General features: G+C 42.2%; 2 protein-coding genes across 2 annotated transcripts; both read right to left on the reverse strand.

Annotated features, from left to right (window-relative positions):
• Positions 1-14491: 14491 nt before the first annotated feature.
• fabp4a (fatty acid binding protein 4a) lies at positions 14492-15856 on the reverse strand. Its single transcript, XM_085261772.1, has 4 exons — positions 15698-15856; positions 15359-15534; positions 15153-15254; positions 14492-14781 (listed from the first exon to the last, which is right to left on the reverse strand). The coding sequence occupies exons 1-4, from the start codon at positions 15768-15770 to the stop codon at positions 14728-14730; spliced, it is 405 nt and encodes a 134-aa protein (XP_085117898.1). The 5' UTR covers positions 15771-15856; the 3' UTR covers positions 14492-14727.
• Positions 15857-17712: 1856 nt separating this feature from the next.
• Positions 17713-23375, reverse strand: mrpl53 (mitochondrial ribosomal protein L53). The gene is made up of 3 exons (XM_085262929.1): positions 23222-23375; positions 19406-19518; positions 17713-18035 (listed from the first exon to the last, which is right to left on the reverse strand). The coding sequence occupies exons 1-3, from the start codon at positions 23314-23316 to the stop codon at positions 17917-17919; spliced, it is 327 nt and encodes a 108-aa protein (XP_085119055.1). The 5' UTR covers positions 23317-23375; the 3' UTR covers positions 17713-17916.
• Between the last annotated feature and the right edge of the window lie 438 nt (positions 23376-23813).

A 23813-nucleotide genomic window follows, 5' to 3' on the forward strand; every position in this document is an offset into this window, starting at 1 on the left:
TTGTCTGAGCCACTGAAAGTATCTGTGCGCAACACAGAGTGTTCATAGCTGAGAGGGCTTGCTGTGTCTATAAAGGATATGGACAGTTCTTCCAGACACACTTAAAGGGAACAAGGTCACCAAATAACCTTAACTGCTCTGAAGTGCGCGATATGAGCTGAATTCTTTGTGTATTTGGTCTTCAGCGGTCAAAGATTCAGTCTCATTTCTGGCATATTTGAGTTCTTAAATATAAACATGTTTCTTCTCTTTGAGTGGCTTTGATGGATGAAAACCGGCACCCGCCCCGGCGTCTCTCTGTGGGATATTTACAATCCACAAAGGAGGATAGCAGATAAGAACTTGGCATAGTTCTAATTAAATTTAACACTGATAACACTCTGACATACTCAGAATACAGCGTCACCAGGCAATTACAGGGTTTAGCTTAGCAAAAACAGCTGGTCTTTATCAATTAGGAAGAGTTAAACACAGAACACTGAAAGCATCAGAGAATCAGCACTGAACCGTAAACATGTGCACTTTAGTCAGTAAAACTCAGCTGTTAATAAACTTATCAATATGGCAATTCTATCATTGAAATACAGGAGAATTTGACTGATAATTGATTGATAATTAAGTAATTATTGGCAGTTTATTATACTAACCATCCTAAAGGAATCTACACTAATCATCCACAGCATTAAAAGCACCTGTCTGGTATTTTTGGTCTCTTGTGTTGCTAAAATCATAGATTGTGGTTTTTGGGTTCAGTGGATTGCAGGGCATCACACTTCACAGATTGGGTTTGTTCCAGGGAATCCACCAAGTGTTTCCTCATATTCAGATTAACAGTTTGCAGACAGGGTCAGTGCCTCGGGCTCTTTGTTGTGTTCTAGAGCAGTTTTTTGATGCGAGGGAACATGTGAGGATATTTTATTGAGGGAGGCCACTGTCATCATGGAGCACTGTTGCAAAATGGGTAAACAGAAGACTCATTTTGTATTTAGGTACAAAACCAAAGTCTATAAGGTGCAAAGAATCCACAAAGAAAGCAATTAGAATCCAAGAGATGAACTGGGAAACATATGGAGCAGTCAGCAGAATCTAAAAACAGACAAGGAGCACACCAAGCAGGATAACAGGAAGGATTAAGAGACACTGACAAAGGGAAGATTAAGGTTATAGATACACACAAGGCAGTCGGGGAGATAGGAAACACCTGGAGAGAAAGGCACACCTGAGCATAATCAAGGTGACAGAAGCCACAGGAAGCAAAAATAAAGGCCAAGCAAAAGGGACTCAAAATAAAACAGGAAGCAGCCAAACAGAGAAACATCTAACACAGAGACCGGGACGTGACACAGAAGGGAGAGCAAAAGGCACAAAAGGTCACAGATAAACTATAACCAAGACTAGAAACCTAAAGTGAACTAAGAGCTCAGAATATAAGGAAATACTTACAAAACACCTGGAACCAGGAAACCATGAAGATCCTGAATAAAAATCAATCAAACCACGAGAAACAACTTAACTTTCACACGAATAGAAATGGGAACTAAAGACAGTTCAATAGACATGAAAGCAAAAAGGCAAACCAAACGGATCATATAAAACAACAACATTTGAAGTCTCAAACTTTAAAGCACGAGTCCCAGCCCAGTGAAGCTGACACAAAAGTGTCTTAAACTTTTAAACTGTTTATAATGGCCAGCATGGGGCGACTAACCTGGTTGCTAAAAGGCTTTGACGTGTGACCTCAAACAGTTTGCTAATGCGTTGTGGGGCTAGTTTCAGGTCACACTGAAAAAATGGAATTTTCATAATTATTATTTTCATCACATCTAGAATAAAAATACCAAACAGCTCAGCTCCAGGTTTGATAAGGGTAATACAATACCTAACCAATAAGGCACGTCATAATAGCTATGTCTATCTATTTATGCTGTCTATACTCGAGTCCAATGCATTTCAAAATGTAATTTTTTATTTTTTTTTACAGCAGACATTATAAAAAATGTTCACTGTTGTGTTTTATTTGTTTTTTTTAGTCCAGTCCCTGCTTGAGAAATGTCTCGGGCTCTTTGGTTGTGTCAGTTTCAAACATGTGGAATAGTTTATGTTAAAGTTCCTCAGATAATACCATATCTCTGGTGTGGAGCCCGTTACAAAAGGTCATAACTCTGGGGTTTTCAAATGTATCAAAAAGTATCATGAGTTTGTCAAAAAAAAAAAAACCCTAGTTTGAGAAATTCCTCTCATGGTCATGTGTGAACTCAAGATCTGGGAGTCTGCAGGCTTTTTGTCCTTGCACGTTGTGTCATAAACCACGCACTGCTTTAAGTTCTTACTGGACACAAAGGTTAGATTTGGAGTGCGTCTGTGATTTCAGGCATTCAGTCATCCAGAGAATGTGGGGTAAGGGGTCACCCGTATTGTTTTTAGAGGGTGGAGAGAGTGCAGCATGTGATTTGTGTATACATTACTCAGACTGGCCAAAATCCACGTGGCATTTAATGTTTCATGTAGTTTAAAGTCAGTTCTCACAGCTTCAAATCAGATTAATGCCTTTAATATCCTTCCCTAATTTCATGCAGGGATCAGAGACTCTTTTTAAAGAAAATGAGCAATTTTGTCGTACTAAATATATGTTTGTGCAGTCGAAACTTCAAAAAGCGAGAGCGCTGAAGAGGAACAACTTCATCTGCTGAGGCAGCAGAGGGAAGTCCTTGCTACCTTTGCCCCAAAGAACAGGGGGAAAAATCCCCTCTTAGTCTTATATGTATCAGTGAGAACCAATTAAGTAAATTATGTCTGCATCCCCAGAGCCTTGACAGGAACACCCAAGGGGAGAACGAGAGCACAACCGCTCTCCCACCAGCTTCAGTTTCGAGCAAATTCCCTCTCATCATCGTCCTCCTTCTCATCGCTTCCCTCGCCTAATTCTCTGCAGTTTCCTGCAGCTTTAATGTCCCGGCCTGTATTCACCTTTCTCCCACTGTTAGTACACAGCGGTGAGGAGGTGAGAGGTTAGCTCACGTAACAGTAACAAACCTCCCCTTCCTCTTCCCTTTTACATATCACACTCCCCTGTTTTGTTTTGTTTTTCCTCGCTCATTCCGTACAGCACTTTGTTCATATTCATTCATTCCACACCTTCATTGGTTTTTGTTTTTGTTTGGGGTTTTTTTTTTTGGGGGGGGGGGGGGGGTGCTCATTTTAAATGTGCTCTAATCAGTGTTTGATCGTCACATTGCATTTAGTTACGGTGGAACGTCAAAGAGTAGAATTCCTGCAGAAATTGCAGATGTTGCAGCTTGCATGCGCCCAATGGAGAAAGCTAGTAGGTTGCTGTCGTGGTTTACTCTCACCGCTTTCATCTAACTGAGTCCTTTCTGCTCAGCACCAGCCAGACAAAATCAACACTTGGTGGTGTACATAGTGGAGCATTTAAGGTCTCAAGATCCAGATGTTTCCATCAGAAACTCATAGATACAAAAAAAGAGTCAATATTAGCGCTCTAAGTCCAGAAAGTGTGCCAAGAAAATATCCTCCAGCAGCTTGAACTACTGATACAAGGCCGGATGGATCCACATTCTGACCCTACAATCTGAATGTCACAGCAGAAATCAAGACTCATCAGACGAGGCGACATTTTTTCAATCTTCTGTTGCTCAATTTTGGTGAGGCCATGTGAACTGTAGCCTCAGTTTCAGTTTGAATTACTGTTATCCTCCTATCACCACCGAGCAGTCTGACTGCTCTCCTCTGACCTCTGGCATGAACGAGGCATTTTCTCCCAGAGAACTACTGCTCACTGGATATTTTCAGACCATTCCCGGCCAACCTTACAGAAGGTTTTGTGGGAAAATCCCAGCAGATCATCAGTTTCTGGGATCTTTGCACAATCCAGTCTGGCACCAGGAACCATATCACGTTCAAAGTCACTTAAATCGCCTTTATATTTGCCTCAAAGAACAAATATTGTCATTTTTATGGCTCTAAATCAATATTTGAGTTAATCAGATATCATTATAAAATGTCTGTTTCCTCCAGTGTAATGAAGCGCTGCTGGCTCAGCAGACAAAATGATGACGAATTCTAAAATCAGAGCAAAAACCCCCAATAGACGTTTTGCAATATCTCACTTGTAATCTTCACCGCCACCGCCACCCACTCTTATTTCATTACACCGGTGTCTCGATCCAGACTTACAGTCACATGCTCCATTTCACTTTTTCATAATCAAAAGTGCCTGACGAGGCAAACAGCTAAAACAAAAGAGTTGACCGGCACAGAGTGCATGTTTGTTTAATGTGCAGCTGTGCATTGCAGGGAAGGCGGCCAAGCTGTTTCCCAGTGAGTTTCACACGGACTTTAACTCAAACAGCTGTAAACCCACAGGCCTCAGAGTAGAATAGAATAGAATAGAATAGAATAGAATAGAATAGAATAGAGTGTGTAGATGTTACACGTGAAATAAAAAAGCAACTGTGCTGTTTTTATAAATGAGCTTTTTGGATGGATGTTAAATAAGTCTTGCTTGAAAGGTTTGGGTTTATGGTGCAGAAGGAGCTGTTTACAGTCCACTTAGAGAAAGGTCAGTCTGTGACTAATGGCTTCCGTTTTCCTCCCGCCTATCAGAGGCTGCCGTTATCTCTCCGCAGCATTGTGGGGAAGTGCCTGTTGCCTACAGCACGTTGCAATGTGTCCATCAAGCCAACTTTCCTGATGACCTATTGTTTTGTTTTGCTTTTAGCAAAGCTTTCCTATGAAAGTCTAAACTACCTGCATTCTGTCACTGATGAAAACTAACATCACATACTGAATGTACTTACTAGGAGTAATAAGGCAAACTGACACAAACGCAGCCAGTGTGATAATAAATCCTCTTAAGAGATGATAAAGATGCAAACATACACAAACTCTGCTAAACTCAAAGGAATAAAATCAATGTCTGAAATGTTCAATTCTGAGCGTCGGTCTCGTATTTTAACCTCCTCTGCTTTTTCCTGAAGTTAAATGGTTTGATTAAAAAACAGTGAAACTGTTGAATCTTCGTCAGACAAACCGCATAGCCTGACCTTTAAAATATCAGCTCCGTTCGGCCGTGCCACCTGCAGCAGAAGGTCAGTGCGTCCCCGTGCATCACTTATCCGCTGCTCTAGCCACTTAGATTCACACATTTTTGCTATTGTAAGCAGTGCGACGGAGAGCCTGCTGTATTGTCTGCAACAACGGGGCAAATATCTGTTCTGGAAGAAAGCAATCAGTTTTCAGACTGGAATGTCTGCTGCTCAAATCGTCAGGCTGGTAAATTATACCAATGATGATGTTGAAGCATTGGTTTGATGTTTGCTTTGTTTTCATTAAGCTTTCTAATTTCTGCAAACATATTTCTTTATTCAGCGACTTCCTCTGTATGTATAGTGTATACACCTCTTGTTTTTGCCGGTTGGATTGTGTACTCTTTTGGCGTTTGAAGTTGGTTTTCCCTCACAGAAGTTCCGCTTAAGCTCTTCATGCTGTGGCCATAAAATAAACTGCTCTGCGTGTTGTAAAGTCACTGAGTGCTCTCAGAGGTCGCAGCGTGAAGAAAGCCTCGTGTGGACCTGAAATGGTTCTTCCCATCTGGCTCATTGTGGTCCCACACTTGTTAGTCCTCGCTCCCCCCTCTCTGGATCACCCCCTCCAGATTATAGATCACATGTCCTGTCACACAGTAGTCTTTCGAGTGGATAAGCCAAAAACTGTGACAACTGGTGGAGGATTCAGAGCAGAAAATACAGCCACTTCTGTTTATTGACTTTTTCTAAAGTAGGCCATCAGGAGAGTTGGCTTTCCATTCATTTATATGTCTTTGATCACAAAAATAGACAAAATAGTAAGCAGGTAATTACATTTCTATAGAGCTTGAGGTCTGAGCTGCAGTGTTCCCAGGGGTACCCATTGTGTAGAGACTGGTTTGCATAGTCTCGCTTCCACCATCCTTCCTCCTTTCAGCTGTACAATCACTCATGGGGCTGTTATTCTGAGGTAAACTCGGACAGGAACTTTTGTTGAGATGACTAGAAAAACATAGATTATTTGTTGTGTTCTCAAGGGTGTAATAGTGTTTCCTCGTATACAGTACAGAGGCCCATCAGAAGTTATATTTTGAGCTGCCTCTAAATATAAAGCAGTTTAACAGCATCATCTTAAAGAAGTATATAATTTAAAGATTAAACAGTGAGAATATGGACAGTCTGTTTCCTTTCAGAAAGACTGAGACTAAGTATGAATAACTGAACCTGTTAAAATCCAAAATATATCATAACTAAATTACTGAACTTAGTCAACAGTATGGGATTAGCTAAGCCTCTCTGTTCTCTAGTAGTATATCCAGCAGATCAGCAGTTTGTGAAATGCTCATACTTATTCAACTTGTCACCAACAACCATCCCTCTTTGAAAATCACGTAAATCACTTTTCTTCATCATTCTTATGTAAAGTTTGAACTTCAGCTGGTCACCTTGACCATGTCTATGTGCCTAAATCCATTGAGGAGCTGCCATGTGATTGGCTGATTAGATATTAATGTTAATGAGCGATTGAACTGGCATACATAACAAAGTATGAACTCCTTATGATTGTCAGATTCAGAATTAAAATCAAAGACATGCTGTGTGAAAAGATCTGGTATTTTAAAGATTTTTGAGTTTAATCCAAGCGTCTCTGCCGCAGTCTCTGGAGAGATGATAGCCTGCGCGCCTAGACAGAACAGCTTGCATAACATTCTCACACTTGTTGAAGAAATCAGAGCTTGCGAGTTTCAGTGGAAAAAAAGCCTCGTTGCATGGCAGCCAGCCTCCCCGACAGCTCCGAGAGCAGGGTGCCGCCGGTGCGTCGAGCCACCTGGGGGGCTCTTCAACTGGTGGGGGAGATTGTCACATCTTGCAGGAGCTTTCCTCTCCTCAGGAGCTGCCTCTGCAGGAGGGGGAGATACAGGAGAGGTGGAGGAAGATCTCAGCCTGGGTGTTTATTGTCTTATGTAGTCTGGAAGATGAGTGGATGGTGGGGTGGGTGCAGTTTTCTCTGTGGTGGGGTTGGGTGGACTGTCCCGGGCTCTGTGGGGCCGGGCGGCGCTGCTGCACTGGGCCCGGTCTGGATGGGCCTGGGCCCCCTTTCCCTGGCGGGTCGCGGAGTATGGGGGTGCCTACTGGGGTCAGCGGGGGAGCTGGCCCCAGGGAGGGGTCACTTGCCCCTCCCTTCCTTCCCTCCCCATCTCCAGCTGCCTCCCTCTTCCCGCTCCACCACAACCACCCACACATGCAGGGCCTTGGAGTAGGGGTATGTCACCAGGGTGCAGAGGAGGCTACCCCCCCCCCCCCCTCTGTCCCCTTCTGGCTGCCTCTGCCTCAATTTTATCCCACAACTTAGACATTCACATTACTCACACTCTCATTACACATACATATAGGATCTTGGGGGTGGGCACGATACACGGAGTCCAAAGTACCATCAGGGTGTACACCCCACCCCTGGCATCGTTGCCCACCTCTCAATTTTAAATACACATAGACATTGAGGGCTAGCAGGAGGGACCATGCGCTTACCTGCTGCTCTCTGGCAGGTAGCTCCAAGCCCTCCTGGGTTTTAAATGCACCTTAGAACACACATGCATCAACATTACAATGAGTGGGTGGAGGGAGGTTCGGAGTCTTCTCTCACCCCGTTCTCTGCGACCTGCTGGAGCAGGGGGGCTAGGACTAGGAGGAGGAGTTGGCCGTCCGACTGCGGTCTGGAGTGTGGAGCCTTCCTGCTGCTGCGGAGTCGGGGCGGTCTGCCTCCCCCCACCGCAGGGAAAAGGGAAACACCACCTGGGTCTGGGTGCAGTTCCCCCCTCCAGGGGCGGGGGCACCTAGACCCGGTTTGTAGAGTACGCTTGGGGAGTGTGATCGTGTGTACAACGTCTCTTTATGTCTGTCTCCACGTTGGTTGAGTGTGGAGTAAGTCCATATGAGAGCATGAGGGTGGGAATGGATGTTTGTATCTGTGTGTGCCTGTATGTCTGTGTCTATATGTCAGGTTGGGTGTCAGGCGCCACCTCTCTGGGGACATCTCAGGCCCTCCAAGGTTTGGAGGCCTATCTCCCCCTACCACCACTTCCCCTGCCAGTGGCGGACCCCCTCAGACATCGGTGCGTTGGTGGTTCTTTGTGTCCGGGGATGGGCGTCCAGGTACACACCGGCTCACTCCTTGGCGGCCGCTTATCGGGGCCTGGAGCCTGGGGCTCGCTCGGGCCACTTCGGAGGTGGGGTGCCCCCGGCCTCTCGGCCTGGGGCTCGGTCACTCAGGCGCAGCTGGCTGCCGGCGGAGCTCACGGGCGCGTCACTGCAACTCCCCCTGGCTTCTGCTCCGCGGCTGCTGAGTGAGCCCTCATCTGGGACTCTCCTCAGCTCTTTCCGGGACAGTGGCGCAGCTGCCCCTCTGTTGGTCTTCCTTGGTCTCTTGTGTTCTGCGGGCCTCTGGATGTCTGGAGTTTTGATCTCCTCCACACCTGCTTCACGCCCTGGAGGACGGGGCTGTGGCCCCCCCACACCCTCTAGCAGATTATTACATGAAGGAACCTTTAAAAAAAAACAAAAAACAAGCGCGTCCATGCTCACAGGTGTACACACGGGTGATCACACCCACAAACTACACCCTTTTTGGCTCCTACCTCAAAGCACACTGTGTTCTGTTGATCTTATGTGCTGCACAATAATGTTTAACATTTAGTATTTACTGTCATATTCCCATATATCATTGTGATGTTGTTTATTCTATTACTCTTGTTCTCTTCTGCTTGCTTTCTTTTTTCTTTCTCAGCAGGTGATCCAGGTGATTGATATATGCATTTTTTTTCTCTGCCCGTTCTGTTGGTTTTTGTCTTTTGCCCTTCTCCCCCGTCCCTCTTCTCAGCTGTTTCTCTTTCCCTCTTTCTTTCTCCCCTTCTTTCCCCCAGTCAAGTCTGTCCCGTATTCAGTAAGTGAAAATAAAATAAACAATAAAAGGTGAATCAAATGGACCATTACGGCAAGGCTGGGATGGTCAGTTTGGTAAAGTAAATCCGTTGGGCAACTTTCTTTGCCTTTAGACAACAATTCTGATGGCAAAAGAGCCAAACGGGACAGGCCAAAAAAAAAAAAAAAAAACAGATTATAGATCACATGTCCTGTCACACAGTAGTCTTTCGAGTGGATAAGCCAAAAACTGTGACAACTGGTGGAGGATTCAGAGCAGAAAATACAGCCACTTCTGTTTATTGACTTTTTCTAAAGTAGGCCATCAGGAGAGTTGGCTTTCCATTCATTTATATGTCTTTGATCACAAAAATAGACAAAATAGTAAGCAGGTAATTACATTTCTATAGAGCTTGAGGTCTGAGCTGCAGTGTTCCCAGGGGTACCCATTGTGTAGAGACTGGTTTGCATAGTCTCGCTTTAAAGATTTCCACCATCCTTCCTCCTTTCAGCTGTACAATCACTCATGGGGCTGTTATTCTGAGGTAAACTCGGACAGGAACTCTTGTTGAGATGACTAGAAAAACATAGATTATTTGTTGTGTTCTCAAGGGTGTAATAGTGTTTCCTCGTATACAGTACAGAGGCCCATCAGAAGTTATATTTTGAGCTGCCTCTAAATATAAAGCAGTTTAACAGCATCATCTTAAAGAAGTATATAATTTAAAGATTAAACAGTGAGAATATGGACAGTCTGTTTCCTTTCAGAAAGACTGAGACTAAGTATGAATAACTGAACCTGTTAAAATCCAAAATATATCATAACTAAATTACTGAACTTAGTCAACAGTATGGGATTAGCTAAGCCTCTCTGTTCTCTAGTAGTATGCCTTAATTCTTCATGACATCGATTCAACAAGGTCCTGAAAGCAGCAGCTTTGGAGGAATCCATTCTGCTGGAAGCAGTCATCAGAAGATGAGTGCAAAGTGTGCCACCAAAAGCCTGAATTGTTGATACGAGGCAGGATGGATTTATATTTTCATGTGGCTTCTGACCTCGCCATTCAAATGTTGCAGTGGAAATTTAGCTCAACATTTTTCCAACCTTCTGTCGTGCGATTTTGGTGAGGCTGTGCAAACTGTAGCCTCAGTGTGGCCATCTGCTGCAAGGTTCAATGTGTTGTGCATTCACAGATGCTCTTCTGCATACCCTGATTGTAATGAGAGGTTATTTTGAGTCCCTGGCCCTGAGAGCTGTCACTCACTAGTTTCTCTTTTTTCTCTCTGTGAACTCTAAAGTCGGCTGTGCAGGAATATCCAGCAGATCAGCAGTTTGTGAAATGCTCATACTTATTCAACTTGTCACCAACAACCATCCCTCTTTGAAAATCACGTAAATCACTTTTCTTCATCATTCTTATGTAAAGTTTGAACTTCAGCTGGTCACCTTGACCATGTCTATGTGCCTAAATCCATTGAGGAGCTGCCATGTGATTGGCTGATTAGATATTAATGTTAATGAGCGATTGAACTGGCATACATAACAAAGTATGAACTCCTTATGATTGTCAGATTCAGAATTAAAATCAAAGACATGCTGTGTGAAAAGATCTGGTATTTTAAAGATTTTTGAGTTTAATCCAAGCGTCTCTGCCGCAGTCTCTGGAGAGATGATAGCCTGCGCGCCTAGACAGAACAGCTTGCATAACATTCTCACACTTGTTGAAGAAATCAGAGCTTGCGAGTTTCAGTGGAAAAAAAGCCTCGTTGCATGGCAGCCAGCCTCCCCGACAGCTCCGAGGGGCCTCAGCGGACATATTTCTGCTCAGCTGTTTGGTTGCCCTGGAAACAAGCCAGTGTAGGCTACATATATAAATCCCATGGAGAAGATGTACAGGGAGGGGATCGTGTAATCAAGGTTTTTAGCCAGCAAGGAGGCGCCGTTCACAGGAGTTACCCTTGAAAAGCAGGTGGATGTCGACCTCAAGGCCATCCCCGCCCTCCAGGTGCAACAGAGATAGCCTGCTCATTCTGTTTTTACCTCAGGTTTCCTGAAAACAATGCAGTCAGACTCAACAAGAAGCAGCAGCGAGAAAGCTGCCAGAATGAAACAAGTCAATGTCAAATGCTTTGCCATTTAAAAAAGCTCATTAGGGAACAGTCCCTCTATTTTCGATGTGCAGCTTGTGATGGGGAAATGAACAGAAGGCTTTTGGAGGTGATGGGGCATTTAGTCAGGTCACCTGTCTTTCTTTTCCTTGGAACTTCCTCTTTCTCGTTGCTGATTTCTTCTCTTAAATTTAGACATCGAAGTCGTGCAAAGACATTAAAGGAAAACAAAATGATCTTTTGCTTTTTTAGAACTGTTATCTGTCTAATCCTCCTTATCTTCACACTGCTTCAGATATTAAAACACACAGGAAAACAAACAAGCAGCTGAATCTGCTCCCCGTTTTGCAGATTGCAGCTCGTACTTCGTGCGATTCCACATGCCTCAGCATCCCTATACGTCAGCGCGTTTAGCAAGTACGAACTCATACTGTAGGCCATATCATGTATCTTTGATCCCATGGGTTTGCTTGGACATAAAAGGTGTTTATGTCTCAGAGTGCTGTGTTTAAAAGTGAAGGACAGACACAGGAAGGGTGTCAGCGTCAGAAGTCAAGTGGAGCTTTCCAGATGTTATACAGAGGATGTGAGTTCATTCTCTTAAAGTCCAAGACAATCTTTCTTAACACAAAACAACCCCAATGTCAACAAGTTACCTTTGTCTCTCGTGTATGAGAGCGCACACTGGGTGAAGCATACACACACAAGCAGTGCCACAGTGTTTGTTTAGTGCATGAGTCACTTTCAGCAACACGACATACAGTATATGCCACATTGACCTTTTTCCTTAGGTTCTTTTTCTTTACTTCCTTCGCTGCCAGTCCACTCTCTCTGTGGGCTTCCAACTATCTTCCTCCTTCCTGAGCAGTTTCCTAATTGCTCCGCGTTGCTGCAAGGTTCACCTCTGTCAGCAGTAGGCAGCTGCGAGATCAGGACCTTTCCTCTTCAGTGGAACACCTCCCTTTCTGTCCTGCTTGGCCGTGGGCTGAAACACTATTATTTCAGATGGTCAGCTGGAATCTCTGCTTCATTCACTGAGTTCATGTTTACGCCTGCACTGTGTCTGTATCTGCGTACACCTTCCACCGGGTCGAGTTGCAGAATGAGATTCTCATTTTCATTTGGGGAAAGATGCGAGAGATAAAAACAAAGAGGTGGAGATCCACTCTCCAGTTCCTGCAGTTATCCAAACAAAAATGGTGCAGATAACAAGCGGTGCACCTGTAAGTCAATCCATAGCAGATGTGTTCTGCCTTCTCTGACTCTGAAAACGCACTTTTTTAATAATGTTCTCACAGAATGCACCGCTTTAAATAGTATTCACATGAAGAGGATATAAAAGCAGCAACTCCTCAGGTGAATTCAGTCAGGCTTTTTTTGTTTATAACAGCAAAGATGATGCAAGTTTGGGTTACTGTTGAAAGTCTGAAACAGTGATAGCTCAATTTTAAGATCAATAAGGCAAAGTGCTACAAAAAAGCCAATCGAAAAGGCATAAATAAAGTACCAGCATCTATGTAGACTTTTTCTAGCCTTCCTGCCCACTCACTTGACCCGTCTCGAGTCCGCACACCGTAATGCAATCAACAATAGTGCGTGGCACTCCTCCAGTGTGCCACCAGTCCGCACTAATACAATAAAAGAAAGAATGTTTTGAAGGATTTATTGCTGTCTAACTGTGTTGCGTCATTTGTGTTGTTGGCTATTTTTGTTGCACTAAACCCTCATTTATCAAAATGGACAAAAGATGTAATTATACTTCTGGAGAGTTGCTTCCTGGCATTCTTCACATTACCGTCCGTGCCAGACAGTCCAGGAAACCCACAGAGATCTGATGTTTTTTTTCTTTTAGCCCAGATCTTCTTTTATGATGTTCAACAAAGACAAAATAAAATCCATCATTTGTAATTTGAAACTCCCCGTTAGGCCTTTGTTGCTTCTAGTTTTGAAGGTACGAGGCACATATTATCCTGTTTATGGTGCTTCCACCATATTTACAATAACCGTTGCAGCTAGCTGAAGCCCTACATATTTCAGTGAAAACTTGCATTTTAAAAAATGAATTCATAAATTGAAAGAACCGGTTTAATTCAGTGGCGTGTTTGTGAAGGTTCTCAGTCATCCAGGTCATCGTAGTCTAAGGAGCTTGGAAAGAAAAGCGTCTGGACTTCTTTAAGTTGCTTGAAGACGTTTCACCTCTTATCCGAGAAGCTTCTTCAGTTCTAAGGTCAAATGGTGGAGAGTCCCAGATTTAAACCCAGTGGGAGTTTCCCCCCAAAAGCAAAAGGCATCAATTTCCTGACAAACTTGCTTGCTATCAAATGTCCAAAAACACAAACAAAAAGACTTGTACAGTGATCCGAGGGGCTTAAGAGGAAACCTGATGTCAATACAATGTAAGCTGTTTGATGAAGAGTTTCTTTTTTTTCTGTACTGAAAACAAGTTAAGTGTAAATTTGAACCTCAGACAATTCATTCAGACTCGTGCTGGATGCTGTTTTGCAGTTGCTCTGGTAGATTTATGCTTTCCTCTTTTTAAAAAAGGAAAACAATGTTTAAAAAAAGCTCTTAACACACCAACACAACTCCACTTGACCTTTGCTAGCTGTCCACTGTGATACTACCCTTCTCTTGGCAGTCTCCCAGAAGTTCAGACACTGTACGTCCTTGGCTGCTGTCAGTTCTATTGTCCAGGCTGAAGGGAACGAGAGCACTGGGCTGCAGTTCCACCTGGTTCAGCTGTTTTGACCATTAGAGCCAATCAGTTCTATCGTCTCCCTTTCCTGTCATGGGAAAGTGGCGGTCGGCTCTCGAACAATCTCCCCAACATACAAAAACTTGACAAGTGGCCAAAGGGTGGGAGCGCCTGTTGGGAAGACCCGTAATGTTTTGTGTTTTCCATGTACTCCATGTTCATGTACAGCTGCCAGTACATGTGCAATGTTCAACCTCCCAAAACGGAAAAGGGGCTTTAGTTCCCAACGGACCTCTCAATACTTCTAAAAATGAGTTCACATGCCTCAAAGAGTCCCTGCCAACACACATTATACATCATGAGAAAGGCAGGATTGCTTCCTGATTGAACTTTAAGTGGGGGTGGTATGTTCAAATCTTTGTTTTTCTCTTCAGAACTTAAGAACAAAGAACTACATAAAGCGACGCAGATTTAAGAAGCCACTGCATGTAGAATAACTGCTGTAATCACCATGAATGGGATCCCATTAAAGTCAGACTGCCAGATTAGGAGGCATGTTCCCATTAGAGCACTTTTAAAAAAAATTATTAAGACATTCCTCAGCACGGCCCAGTGGATGAATGCTTTCAAGTAGGTCACAATTAAATCAAGATATTATCCAAAACGCACAAGGCGAACTCACTTGCTGACCAACATTTGACAAACTCAGAGGCACACACACGACAGTTTTTTTTCCATTCATTTTTATTCAAATCACCACAACAAGTCCAAATGAAACCAAATGCATCATGTTGGAGAACACAGGCACGGAAGAGTGATTTTTATCAACACAGCGAATAAGAAAAGCAGAGTACGCCGGTACTTTAGTTTGGTATTGCGCTCATTGAACTGAGCCTGTCATCCAGCAGTGCATCCAACAAGTGGGCTGAAAATTGAAAAAGAAGAGAAAAACTCCCTCCATCATGCCTCCTTTACGTATGTCCTCACTGCGATCACGTCTCCCATGATGCATTTCTGTGTGGAAAGGAGACGTCAGGTGATTAGAAGAAATCTGCATGTGCATCAACTCTGGCAAACATCAAGCAGAGCATACAATCATATAAGAAGTCACTGCCAGACTTATTTATTAAAAAAATTTTAATTATATAAATCTTCCTCAGGTATGTTGTGATGTTTTTATTTCCTGTAAAACTCCTCACTTTAAGACAAATACCTTTTTTCTTATCATCCTAACAGGATCATTGAGTATAAACAGTACATTTTAACACACATTAACATACTAAATCTACTATATAACATATAGAACAGGGGAAGTAAAATAACTTTACGCAGAACTTCTAAACAGATAGTTTGAGGATTTAAAAAAAAAAAAAAAAAAGTCACACCGCTATCAATTTCCCATCTGTGATCTCTCTCTCGATATTCGTTTCTTTGCCATCCCAGCTCTGTTTCTGCACAAGTTTGCCGTTCTCCAGAGTCACCACGGTCTGCAGGGCACAAAACAGACAAGTGGTCACGTCCAGCACAGATTAAATCAATGATCAATCATCTAAAAGTCAGGCTGTGTAAATGCTTGTTCTGTCTTTCTAACCCTGGTCTTTCTGTCGTCTGCGGTCGTCTCATCAAAAGGTTCGTTGAGTTTGAACTTGATTTCGGTGGTTTTGAAGGTGCTCTGAGACTTCAGGCATATAGTCCCTTCGTCGTCCATCGTCACTATTAAATTGGGCTTGGTCCGGTTGCCCACCTGCCGGGTTGCAAATCCCACACCTGCAGAGCGCGAGGTGTCAGGAAATGTGTCAGATGTAGAGACGCTTTTTAATTAAAACGTTAAAAAAAACTATTGTGAAAACTTGAGACAATAAAATTAATTACAATTAAGATTAAAATGTTTCCCCCCCCTAAATTTAGCTCCAACCACAGACGTTCTTACCGATTGCTTTCATGTAGTCGTCAAAATTGTCGCTGGAAATCATCTTCCATGTTCCAACAAATTTCTCGACCATTTTGCAATCCTTGAAAATTTTTTCCTCTTTATCCTCAACAACAAAGTGTGCAGCGACTCTGGGTTCAGCACTCTTCCAGTGTGGGAGCAGTGTGGCCGTTTTAAAGGGACAGTCCTTTTTTTCAGCAACGCGATAGGAGCCAATCACAGCCTGCAACGTCATATAACGAATTGTTGAAATCCCTCCTCTTGTGAGTTTTTCCCTTTTCACCCACTTATTTATTTATTTTAATCCGTGACATAGTCGTGGCAATAGTTTTATATTCTAAGCTACATGTGTATTTATCAAAATTAATCTTCAAACACGGTAATTTTATACAGAATAAACAATATTTTTCTTTGTTACAGTTTAATATCAAGTGTTTCTCTGGTTCCAGAGATGTCACTTTATATGGTGGGCCAAACAGGCCAAAAATGACATATTTGTTTTCAGCTTGGTTATGAGCCGTCATTCTGTAGTGATCTGCTGATAAGAAGCCATTCCTCTTAACAGGTGAAAAATTGCCCTCCTAGTTTTAGGCTTAATCCCCCTTTCCCCCCTGCAGGCAGTATCCTTCAAGCTCAGGTCGTCTACCAGAGGCCTCGGAGTTTGAGGGTCCTGTGCAGTATCTTTGCTGTTCCTAGGACTGCGCTCTTCTGGACTGAGATCTAAGATGTTGTTCCTGGGATCTGCTGGAACAACACTTTTACCATGATACTGTCATGGTACAAATAACAGTAGCATGGTGGTTAACACTGTGCTCTCAACGCAAGAATCAGAATCAGAATACTTTATTGATCCCTGGGGGAAATTATTTTTTGTTACAGTGCTCCATTTTAAACCAACATTAAGACAAGACAGACAATACGCTAACTAAGAATAGTACAATATATACATATATATACATACATACATAAGTCACTTATAAATAAATAGTTGGAAAAAAAGAAGGTCCTGAGTTCAAATCCATTACATCCTTCTTGCCCTGTGACAGCTGAGAAAGGCTCCAGCACAATAGTATTATTATTATTAGGCCTTTGTAGGTGAACATTAAGTCAAATTGAGTTTATTATTAGTTTGCTGACTGATTTCATTTTGAGGAAATACAAACAGGGGCTCTGTTGATATTGTGATGACCTTTACTTCAGTTAAATTCACTTTGGATCCTTGTCTTGTTAAAGACTGGCAAAACTGTAATGTGTAATTTCAACTACAGGCTTGAATGTGATTAGAAAAAATCAGTGACTGACTGGTTTTTGCAGTTTTTTCACACCCAGTGACCTATTTAAGGTAGTTGCAGCAACCAGCTGGTCCCTGATCATGCTGCACCTCTGCTTACTGATTACCAGGCAACTGCATAGGTTTCCTGGTCGGAGGCAGCCTGTCTTGAAACAACTAGACAGCAAGGGACGCCGCGAGGTCGGAGACCCGGTCCTCATCTTCGAAGCAACAATTTCAAAGGCAACGAGATCGACACAGTTGCACACAGTCACAATAAATTTGGTCTCCTACCATCATTTTGCTTGTCAGTTAAAGAAAAGTCATTTGAAGTCATTTATGTTACAGTTCTTTTCAGGAAACCTGCCAAAAAATAAGTGTGTGGATGCAATAATGATCCATTAATAAAACATTAAGTCACAGATGGTAACGGGACAGAGGTTGACTATGTGAGAGGGTGGGATTTCACTTATCTGTGACTGGGTGAAAGGCTTTTTTCTCCTTTTCAGATGGGCTGGATGTAAAACTCTGTGCCAAATTACAGCTTTGCTGTGTCAAAGGTTGGAGCTTGCATGACGCTCTCTCAAACACTGGAATGGTCTCCTTTATCAGGAAAATGACACATTATGCAAGGACACACCGTGACCCCGTACTGATCGCAGCACCTTTTTTTTTTTTTAGCAGTTAAAGCATTTTAATTGATCTGGCGAATGTTGTTGGGAAATAACCCAGCTGAGAGAAACTATTTGGCCAAGTGACAAAAACGATACAGTTCTCTTTATTTTTTACTGTTTAGTTAAAAGGGCACAAAAGAATTTGACTATTAAATATTTAACCAACACAACATTTTAGATTAAAGCCAGTCAACACCATGTGTATGAAATGGAATAGTTTTACTGTACATGTTCAACAATATTCACAGATAAATACACATCTGCCAAGCTCATGATTATTTCTTCTCTCCAACTTTTGCCTGCGGGTCCTTGGCGACGCAGCGGGATTGAAAAGCACTCAGCATCTCACTGCTGGTCAAATTTGCTCCCTTCATCAGCAGCTTCTCTCCGTCTACTGCGGAAAAGAAGGACAAAAACACAATGAGATGACTCATAAGAACAACATGCTTAAGGAGTACAGAAAGGAAATGTTCAAAAGTTCACTCTGCACAAAAGTCGAGTAAGACACGCTGCGGCTCTGCTGACCTGTGGCAGACATCTCCAGCTTTGTAAAAGCCTGACTCACTGCGTGAGTGATGCTAATTGTATGAAATTCCAAGACTGGGTCATATGTTTCTGAGTGTATGAACTTCACATATGCACCATTTCCAGGACTTTATCCTATTTTTGAGTTTTTAGATTTTTTTTTTTATCATCTTTGGCTCCCGTGACATATCTGGAATGGGCTTTTTAAAAACATAACCAGAAAAAGAGAAAATTAAAACAGGTTACGACTGTCTTGAGTCAAAGGTTAAAGTGAACGTCTTAGTTGCCTTATCATTGTTGTGCCTGGAGGTGATTGTAGTTATGATTTGGTGCTCCAGAGTGATGGATGCATCAGGGTAAGAAGACAGATGGATGAAGTGATGCCTAGTGTAAAACTCTGTGCGGGCGGCGTTATGATCAGGGATTACTTCAGCTGGTCAGGTTGACGTTAGGCAACAATTTCTGACCACAAACCGAGATCAGCTGACATCTCTGAAAAAACTGAATGGCCAAATTTTTCTTTGAAAAAAAATCTTCCCTGACAGGGAAGATGCATAAGATGGAGCCACCAGGCTCAAACTGTGGGAGAGTGGTGGAGACAGTATGAATTGGACACCACCTTAACCCCACATTGAGAAAGACTTTATGCACAAATACAAGTTCTTGACGGAAAATGAACACACCTGTATAAAATGACATATTCTGTCTTAGCAGCAGGTTACAAAAGTCAGACAGCTACTTTTGTAGGCATTATTAACATTTCATAAGTGCTAGACGAGCCAGTTATGAAACTACACATCACTTCAGACAGCTGAGGGAACGACGGCAACGATCTCATCCAAAATAACTCCACCCATGAGAACACTCCCATGAAGTCTTGAATTGTAATGATATGAGCATGTAACTGGACCTCATACTGACAGCTCAACAACCGTCTCCAGATTGATCTCCTTAAGTTCTCGTGAAATAACAAGTTAGCAGGCCTCCCCACCTATAAAACTACATAAATCACATTTTATTCCTCTTCAACAACTGAAAATAGTGGACTGTGTATAAAAATACCTGTAATTTCTACAGAGTTAATGCAATCATTTTGTTAAACCCCTCGAGTGACATCTTGATTGTTTAATTTAAAATCCACTGTGGTGGAGTACTAAGATAAAACTAGAGAAAAAACAACAACTAATGGACCAAACTCTGCCTCCCCCACTCATTCTAATGTGCTCACGTCATACTTACCATAAGTGATATCCACTACGGGCTCAGACTTGTCATGTTTCACCACTGGTATCACCTCACAGTTCATGTTGGTAGCTCTGGCCTTCTCTGAACCCACTAAGGTCAGAAACTCCCTGTGGGACAGGAAAAAGAAAAGCTTTTTTAGATTTACCTTATAACGCATTAAAGTGACTAAGTACATTTCTTATCCGGTTGTTCAGTGATGACGCGACGAATCCTACTTCCGGGTCTAAAGTAGTCTGCGTTTAATATGGCTTTTGTGTTGTTAACATGTTTAATGTTTTGTATTTTCTCTTATTTGATCTCAAAAAGCTCCTAAAACAGTCAGTGATCCCTGTTGACCTCCCTTGGCTTTTATTACCGCTAATCATTTATTTAAGCTCAGTTTTTAAAACCTTAGGATGTAACTACAGCCCAGCCCATGCAGCAGTATATGAATGACTAACCTCGTATTGTGGATGGATTATCTCAGTTGTTCTCCTGGCTGAAGTTTGGTCCTTTTACAGCATCCTGCCATGCGATTACATTTGTTCCTGACCACCGAGAACACTCACGGTAACTTTTATCGAGTGGAAAAACAGTTAGCTTGTTTATATTATGATAACATAGCTGTGTCGCTAGCGGTCACGTAGCACATCATTATATACCAGCTAGCCCAACTTCAGTAACCCTACAAACGTCACTGCTGTTTAGTTTTCTGTCTTCATTTATGCTGGAAGTGATAGCAGAGCTGTACGTTTTAATTTGTTTCCAAAACCCCGCAGTCAGGACATGCTATATTGTATTTAGATAGAAGCTAGCGAGCTAACTCCCTGCTAACTTCTAACTCCGTTAAATGTCATAAATTCCGTTTTCATGGATGCCTGGGTGTTAAACTCAATTGTTACACCTGGTAGAGCAGAACGCTGATCATTTTATTAAAGATGAAAGACTTTAGACAGTTTTTCAACTCTCAGTAATGCCATAGTGATCGTTTGATATATGGACCTGCAGCGGAGTTTAGACCCAGACACGGCTAGTGACGTCAGACTGAACAACCCTCGAGATGCTGTAGTAGATGTGAGTATTTCCACAGTGGGGACATCGAGTATGACACACTTAGCTCCATTGCACTGATTTTACAGCAGTAATCACTAGTTACTCTACAGATTCAAAGTAAAGTTGACACCAAACCGGCAATCTGCTTTGAAGTTAGACGAAATAGGCTTGAAATCTACACATTAAAATAGTGTTTAAACATCAGTAATATAGATTTCCCTTTAGCTTTGACATTTTGGGTATTTTCTCAAAATATTTGTGAACCGTTGATTTAGGCAGTAATGTACACTCTAAGGCCACTTTAATAGTTACACCTCTTCAAATGCTTGTTAACACAAGTATCTAAACTGGGTGTGTAGACAAGTGGTCAAGACGGCCTGATGAAGTTCAAACCAAGCATCAACCGAGTGACTTTGAGCATGGCATGGTTATTGGTGCCAGACAAGCTGGTCTGAGTACTTCGCAAACTGCTGATCTGCTGGGAATTTCCCGCACAACCATCTCTGGGAGAAAATATCCAGCCGCAGTCATCTGGGTTAAAATGCCTTTTTGAGGTCATAGATCAGAATAGAATGGTAACACTGCTTCAAGCTAACAGGTAGTCAAGAGTAAATGAAACAACCACTCATTACCACCATGCAGATGCAGAAGAGCATGTCTGAACACAGTGTGTCAAAGCTTGAAGTCGGTGGGACTTTGGCAGCAGAAGACCGCTCTGGGATTCAAGTTAGCTAACAACAGGAAACTGAGGCTAATATTCACACAGCAGGTTGGGAAAACATTGCATGCTCTGAATTTCTCAATTTCTGCAGTGACATTTGCACAGTATAAACACAGAGAAACATAAAAACTAGGGCTGAACGATATATCGCATTTGCGATAATATCGCGACATGATCAAGTGCAATTTTCTAACCGCAAAGGCTGCGATTATACTCTGGACATGTCCAAATTCATGGGCTGCATCCTCCTGAGGCCGCATTTGTAGACCGATTACGTCACAGCGACGCGCCGAAGGCTGTCCAAATTACTACCATATCCCAGAATTCATAGCGCGGCCCAGCCAAACTCCAGTTTCCAACAATGGCGGCCGCTACTAAGTTTTAAAATTACTCATACTAATCTTTCTGGGTCACAAAATAAACTTTTAACATATTTTCAGGCGAGAAAGTAGTTGTGTAAACATCAAATATCTGCTCGGTTTATCAAGATATCCCATATTTGCAAAAGTGCTTCGACGTTTTCAGAGGCGTCTGCTACCCACCAGCTCGACAGCTAGCCGGGAGCTCGAGGGTTACTGATGCGGCCGAGAACGGCACAACTCCCGGCACATCATTTTCAGATCACCGCGGAGTTTCGCTGCTCGGGTTAAACGTAATATATAAGTCACTTAGACAACCTAAAAATGTTATTGTTGGGCTTTTTTCAGTGTTTTGTTTGTTCGTGAGTAAATCGGTTTGGCTGAGATTAAAGTTATTAGATTAGATAAAATAAAACTATTAATCCCCCGGGTGGGTTCCTCCTTGGTTTTCACACAGCTGACTAAACGTCAAACAGAAAACTTATTAAACAGAAGTATGAGACAGTCGAGAATTTACACCAGTGTCTGGTTATATTTTAGATAGCAAGAAGCAGACGGCCGAGTTTATTAAACTCCACCGAGACAGCGGTGACGCTAATCAGAACTAGACCGTCCAATTTCACGCCTTTAAATTTTAAAGGCGTGTTTGTGTGTGTGTTTATACAATTGCTATTATGTTTGCACTTTATGTGTAATGTTACTGACTGCAGAGATCAGTAAGATGTGTGTATTTTTTATTTATTAGTTTTATTTATTTAATATTATTTTTTAATTTAATGACTGTCTAGTAGTTCACAGATGTCGAAAAACTGAGTGTGGTAAAGCCACTGATTTTTTTTATGTATATTTCTGCAATCTGCATTGTACTGACTTTCATTTTAATGTTTACACCAGGGTTCCTTGTCAGCACTTTATGCTCAGATGTTTGTAAGCTAAAAATAAACTATTGTGTATGTTCAAATATACTGTTGTGATTGAAGAAGTTAAATAAAAATGTCAGTCATCAATTCATGCATCACCTCATGTCATCATAACAGAGGTCTGTCTTCCAGGAAAGAACAGTTTAAAATTAATGTAATATAGTATTGGCCATACTATATGATGTATTGCTTGTCTTTGTTTAATAATACAGAAGACAAAGACCTTAAAAAATAATCGCATATCGCATTGCAATCGCAATATTGGGGCAAAAAATCGCAATTAGATTATTTTCCATAATCGTTCAGCCCTAATAAAAACACACGGAAACGTGGAAAATCACTACCCAATAATAAAGTGGCCGGTGTATAATGACCGTATAATGTCATGTGCAATCTAGATAACAAAACAAACGTAAGTGCTGAGATTACTTCAAGCAAAACTTACTTTTAAACCTTCCATTAAAAGAGTTTAGACGAGACTTCGTGCAGCATGTCATATAGTGTTGCTATGAATTTATGGAGGGTTTCTTCAACTAACATTAACCAAATGTTGAATGTTTTAAGGGTGTCTTTACTAAGCATGAAAGCCAGCATAACCACAGTCTATTCCGACAAGCATCAACGAGCTATACGCTACATAAAACATGAAATGACGTTGCGGTTGGCGGCTGCTGGCTGTCGCCAACAGCCTTATTGTCAAATTACGACCGTTACCCGCCTTTCAGGCACACTGAACGGCTCTCCGACACAACAGCAGCGTCAAACGCGCCTTTCTTACCGTGTGGACCGGACATTGGACTCGAACGGACAAAACTGAACGGTTATTTTCTTCACAGCCTTCAATACCACGGTCGCTTTGCTGGGAGCCGCCATGTTTTCGATTTAATGACCTCTAACCTCGCCAGAATGGGGTTTCTCACATGGGCCACGAGAGGGCGCCACAGGATTAAGGATTCCAGTAGCTGCCTCACTAACAGGTCCATACAAAGGTAATTATTATTCAACACGACATGGAGCTGTTACTTTATAAAGAATGGGAGGTGATCATGATTTTTTTTTAGCTTCATAGTTATTAAAGCAGGTGTTTTCCTATCTTTGCAGTCTTCTGCTACAGATCAAAAAATCATTCATAAGATCATTTATAAGCAAAGCAGGGACACACCAACAAATGTTTTCCCCTCTAGGATATTATGCATTAACTTGTGACATTAACTTGTAACATTGTCTACTTAGTTAGGCACTGTCTGTTTAATATCAGCGTTTCCTGTGACTTGACAGAGTAAATTATTGGTGTAATATTGCTGTAGTACTCCCAGTGATAGCTTCACCAGTGGAAGCAGTTCACTGATAACAACACAAGTTGCGACACG

This window comes from Mchenga conophoros, linkage group LG22 (genome assembly GCF_057382185.1).
Source record: "Mchenga conophoros isolate Kocher_MC1m ecotype Shallow Benthic linkage group LG22, M_conophoros_male_GT1.1, whole genome shotgun sequence".
Classification (NCBI taxonomy): domain Eukaryota; kingdom Metazoa; phylum Chordata; class Actinopteri; order Cichliformes; family Cichlidae; genus Mchenga; species Mchenga conophoros.

Excerpts from the sequence above, each read along its gene's own strand:
- fabp4a (XM_085261772.1), bottom strand. The coding sequence starts at position 15,770 with ATGGTCGAGAAATTTGTTGGAACATGGAAGATGATTTCCAGCGACAAT. Across the intron at positions 15,255-15,358 it reads CAGACGACAGAAAGACCAGG|ACCGTGGTGACTCTGGAGAA; the intron begins GTTAGAAAGACA and ends TGTGCCCTGCAG. Across the intron at positions 14,782-15,152 it reads CAGATGGGAAATTGATAGCG|AAATGCATCATGGGAGACGT; the intron begins GTGTGACTTTTT and ends CTTTCCACACAG.
- mrpl53 (XM_085262929.1), bottom strand. The coding sequence starts at position 23,316 with ATGGCGGCTCCCAGCAAAGCGACCGTGGTATTGAAGGCTGTGAAGAAA. Across the intron at positions 19,519-23,221 it reads TCCAATGTCCGGTCCACACG|GGAGTTTCTGACCTTAGTGG; the intron begins GTAAGAAAGGCG and ends CCTGTCCCACAG. Across the intron at positions 18,036-19,405 it reads CGTAGTGGATATCACTTATG|TAGACGGAGAGAAGCTGCTG; the intron begins GTAAGTATGACG and ends TCTTTTCCGCAG.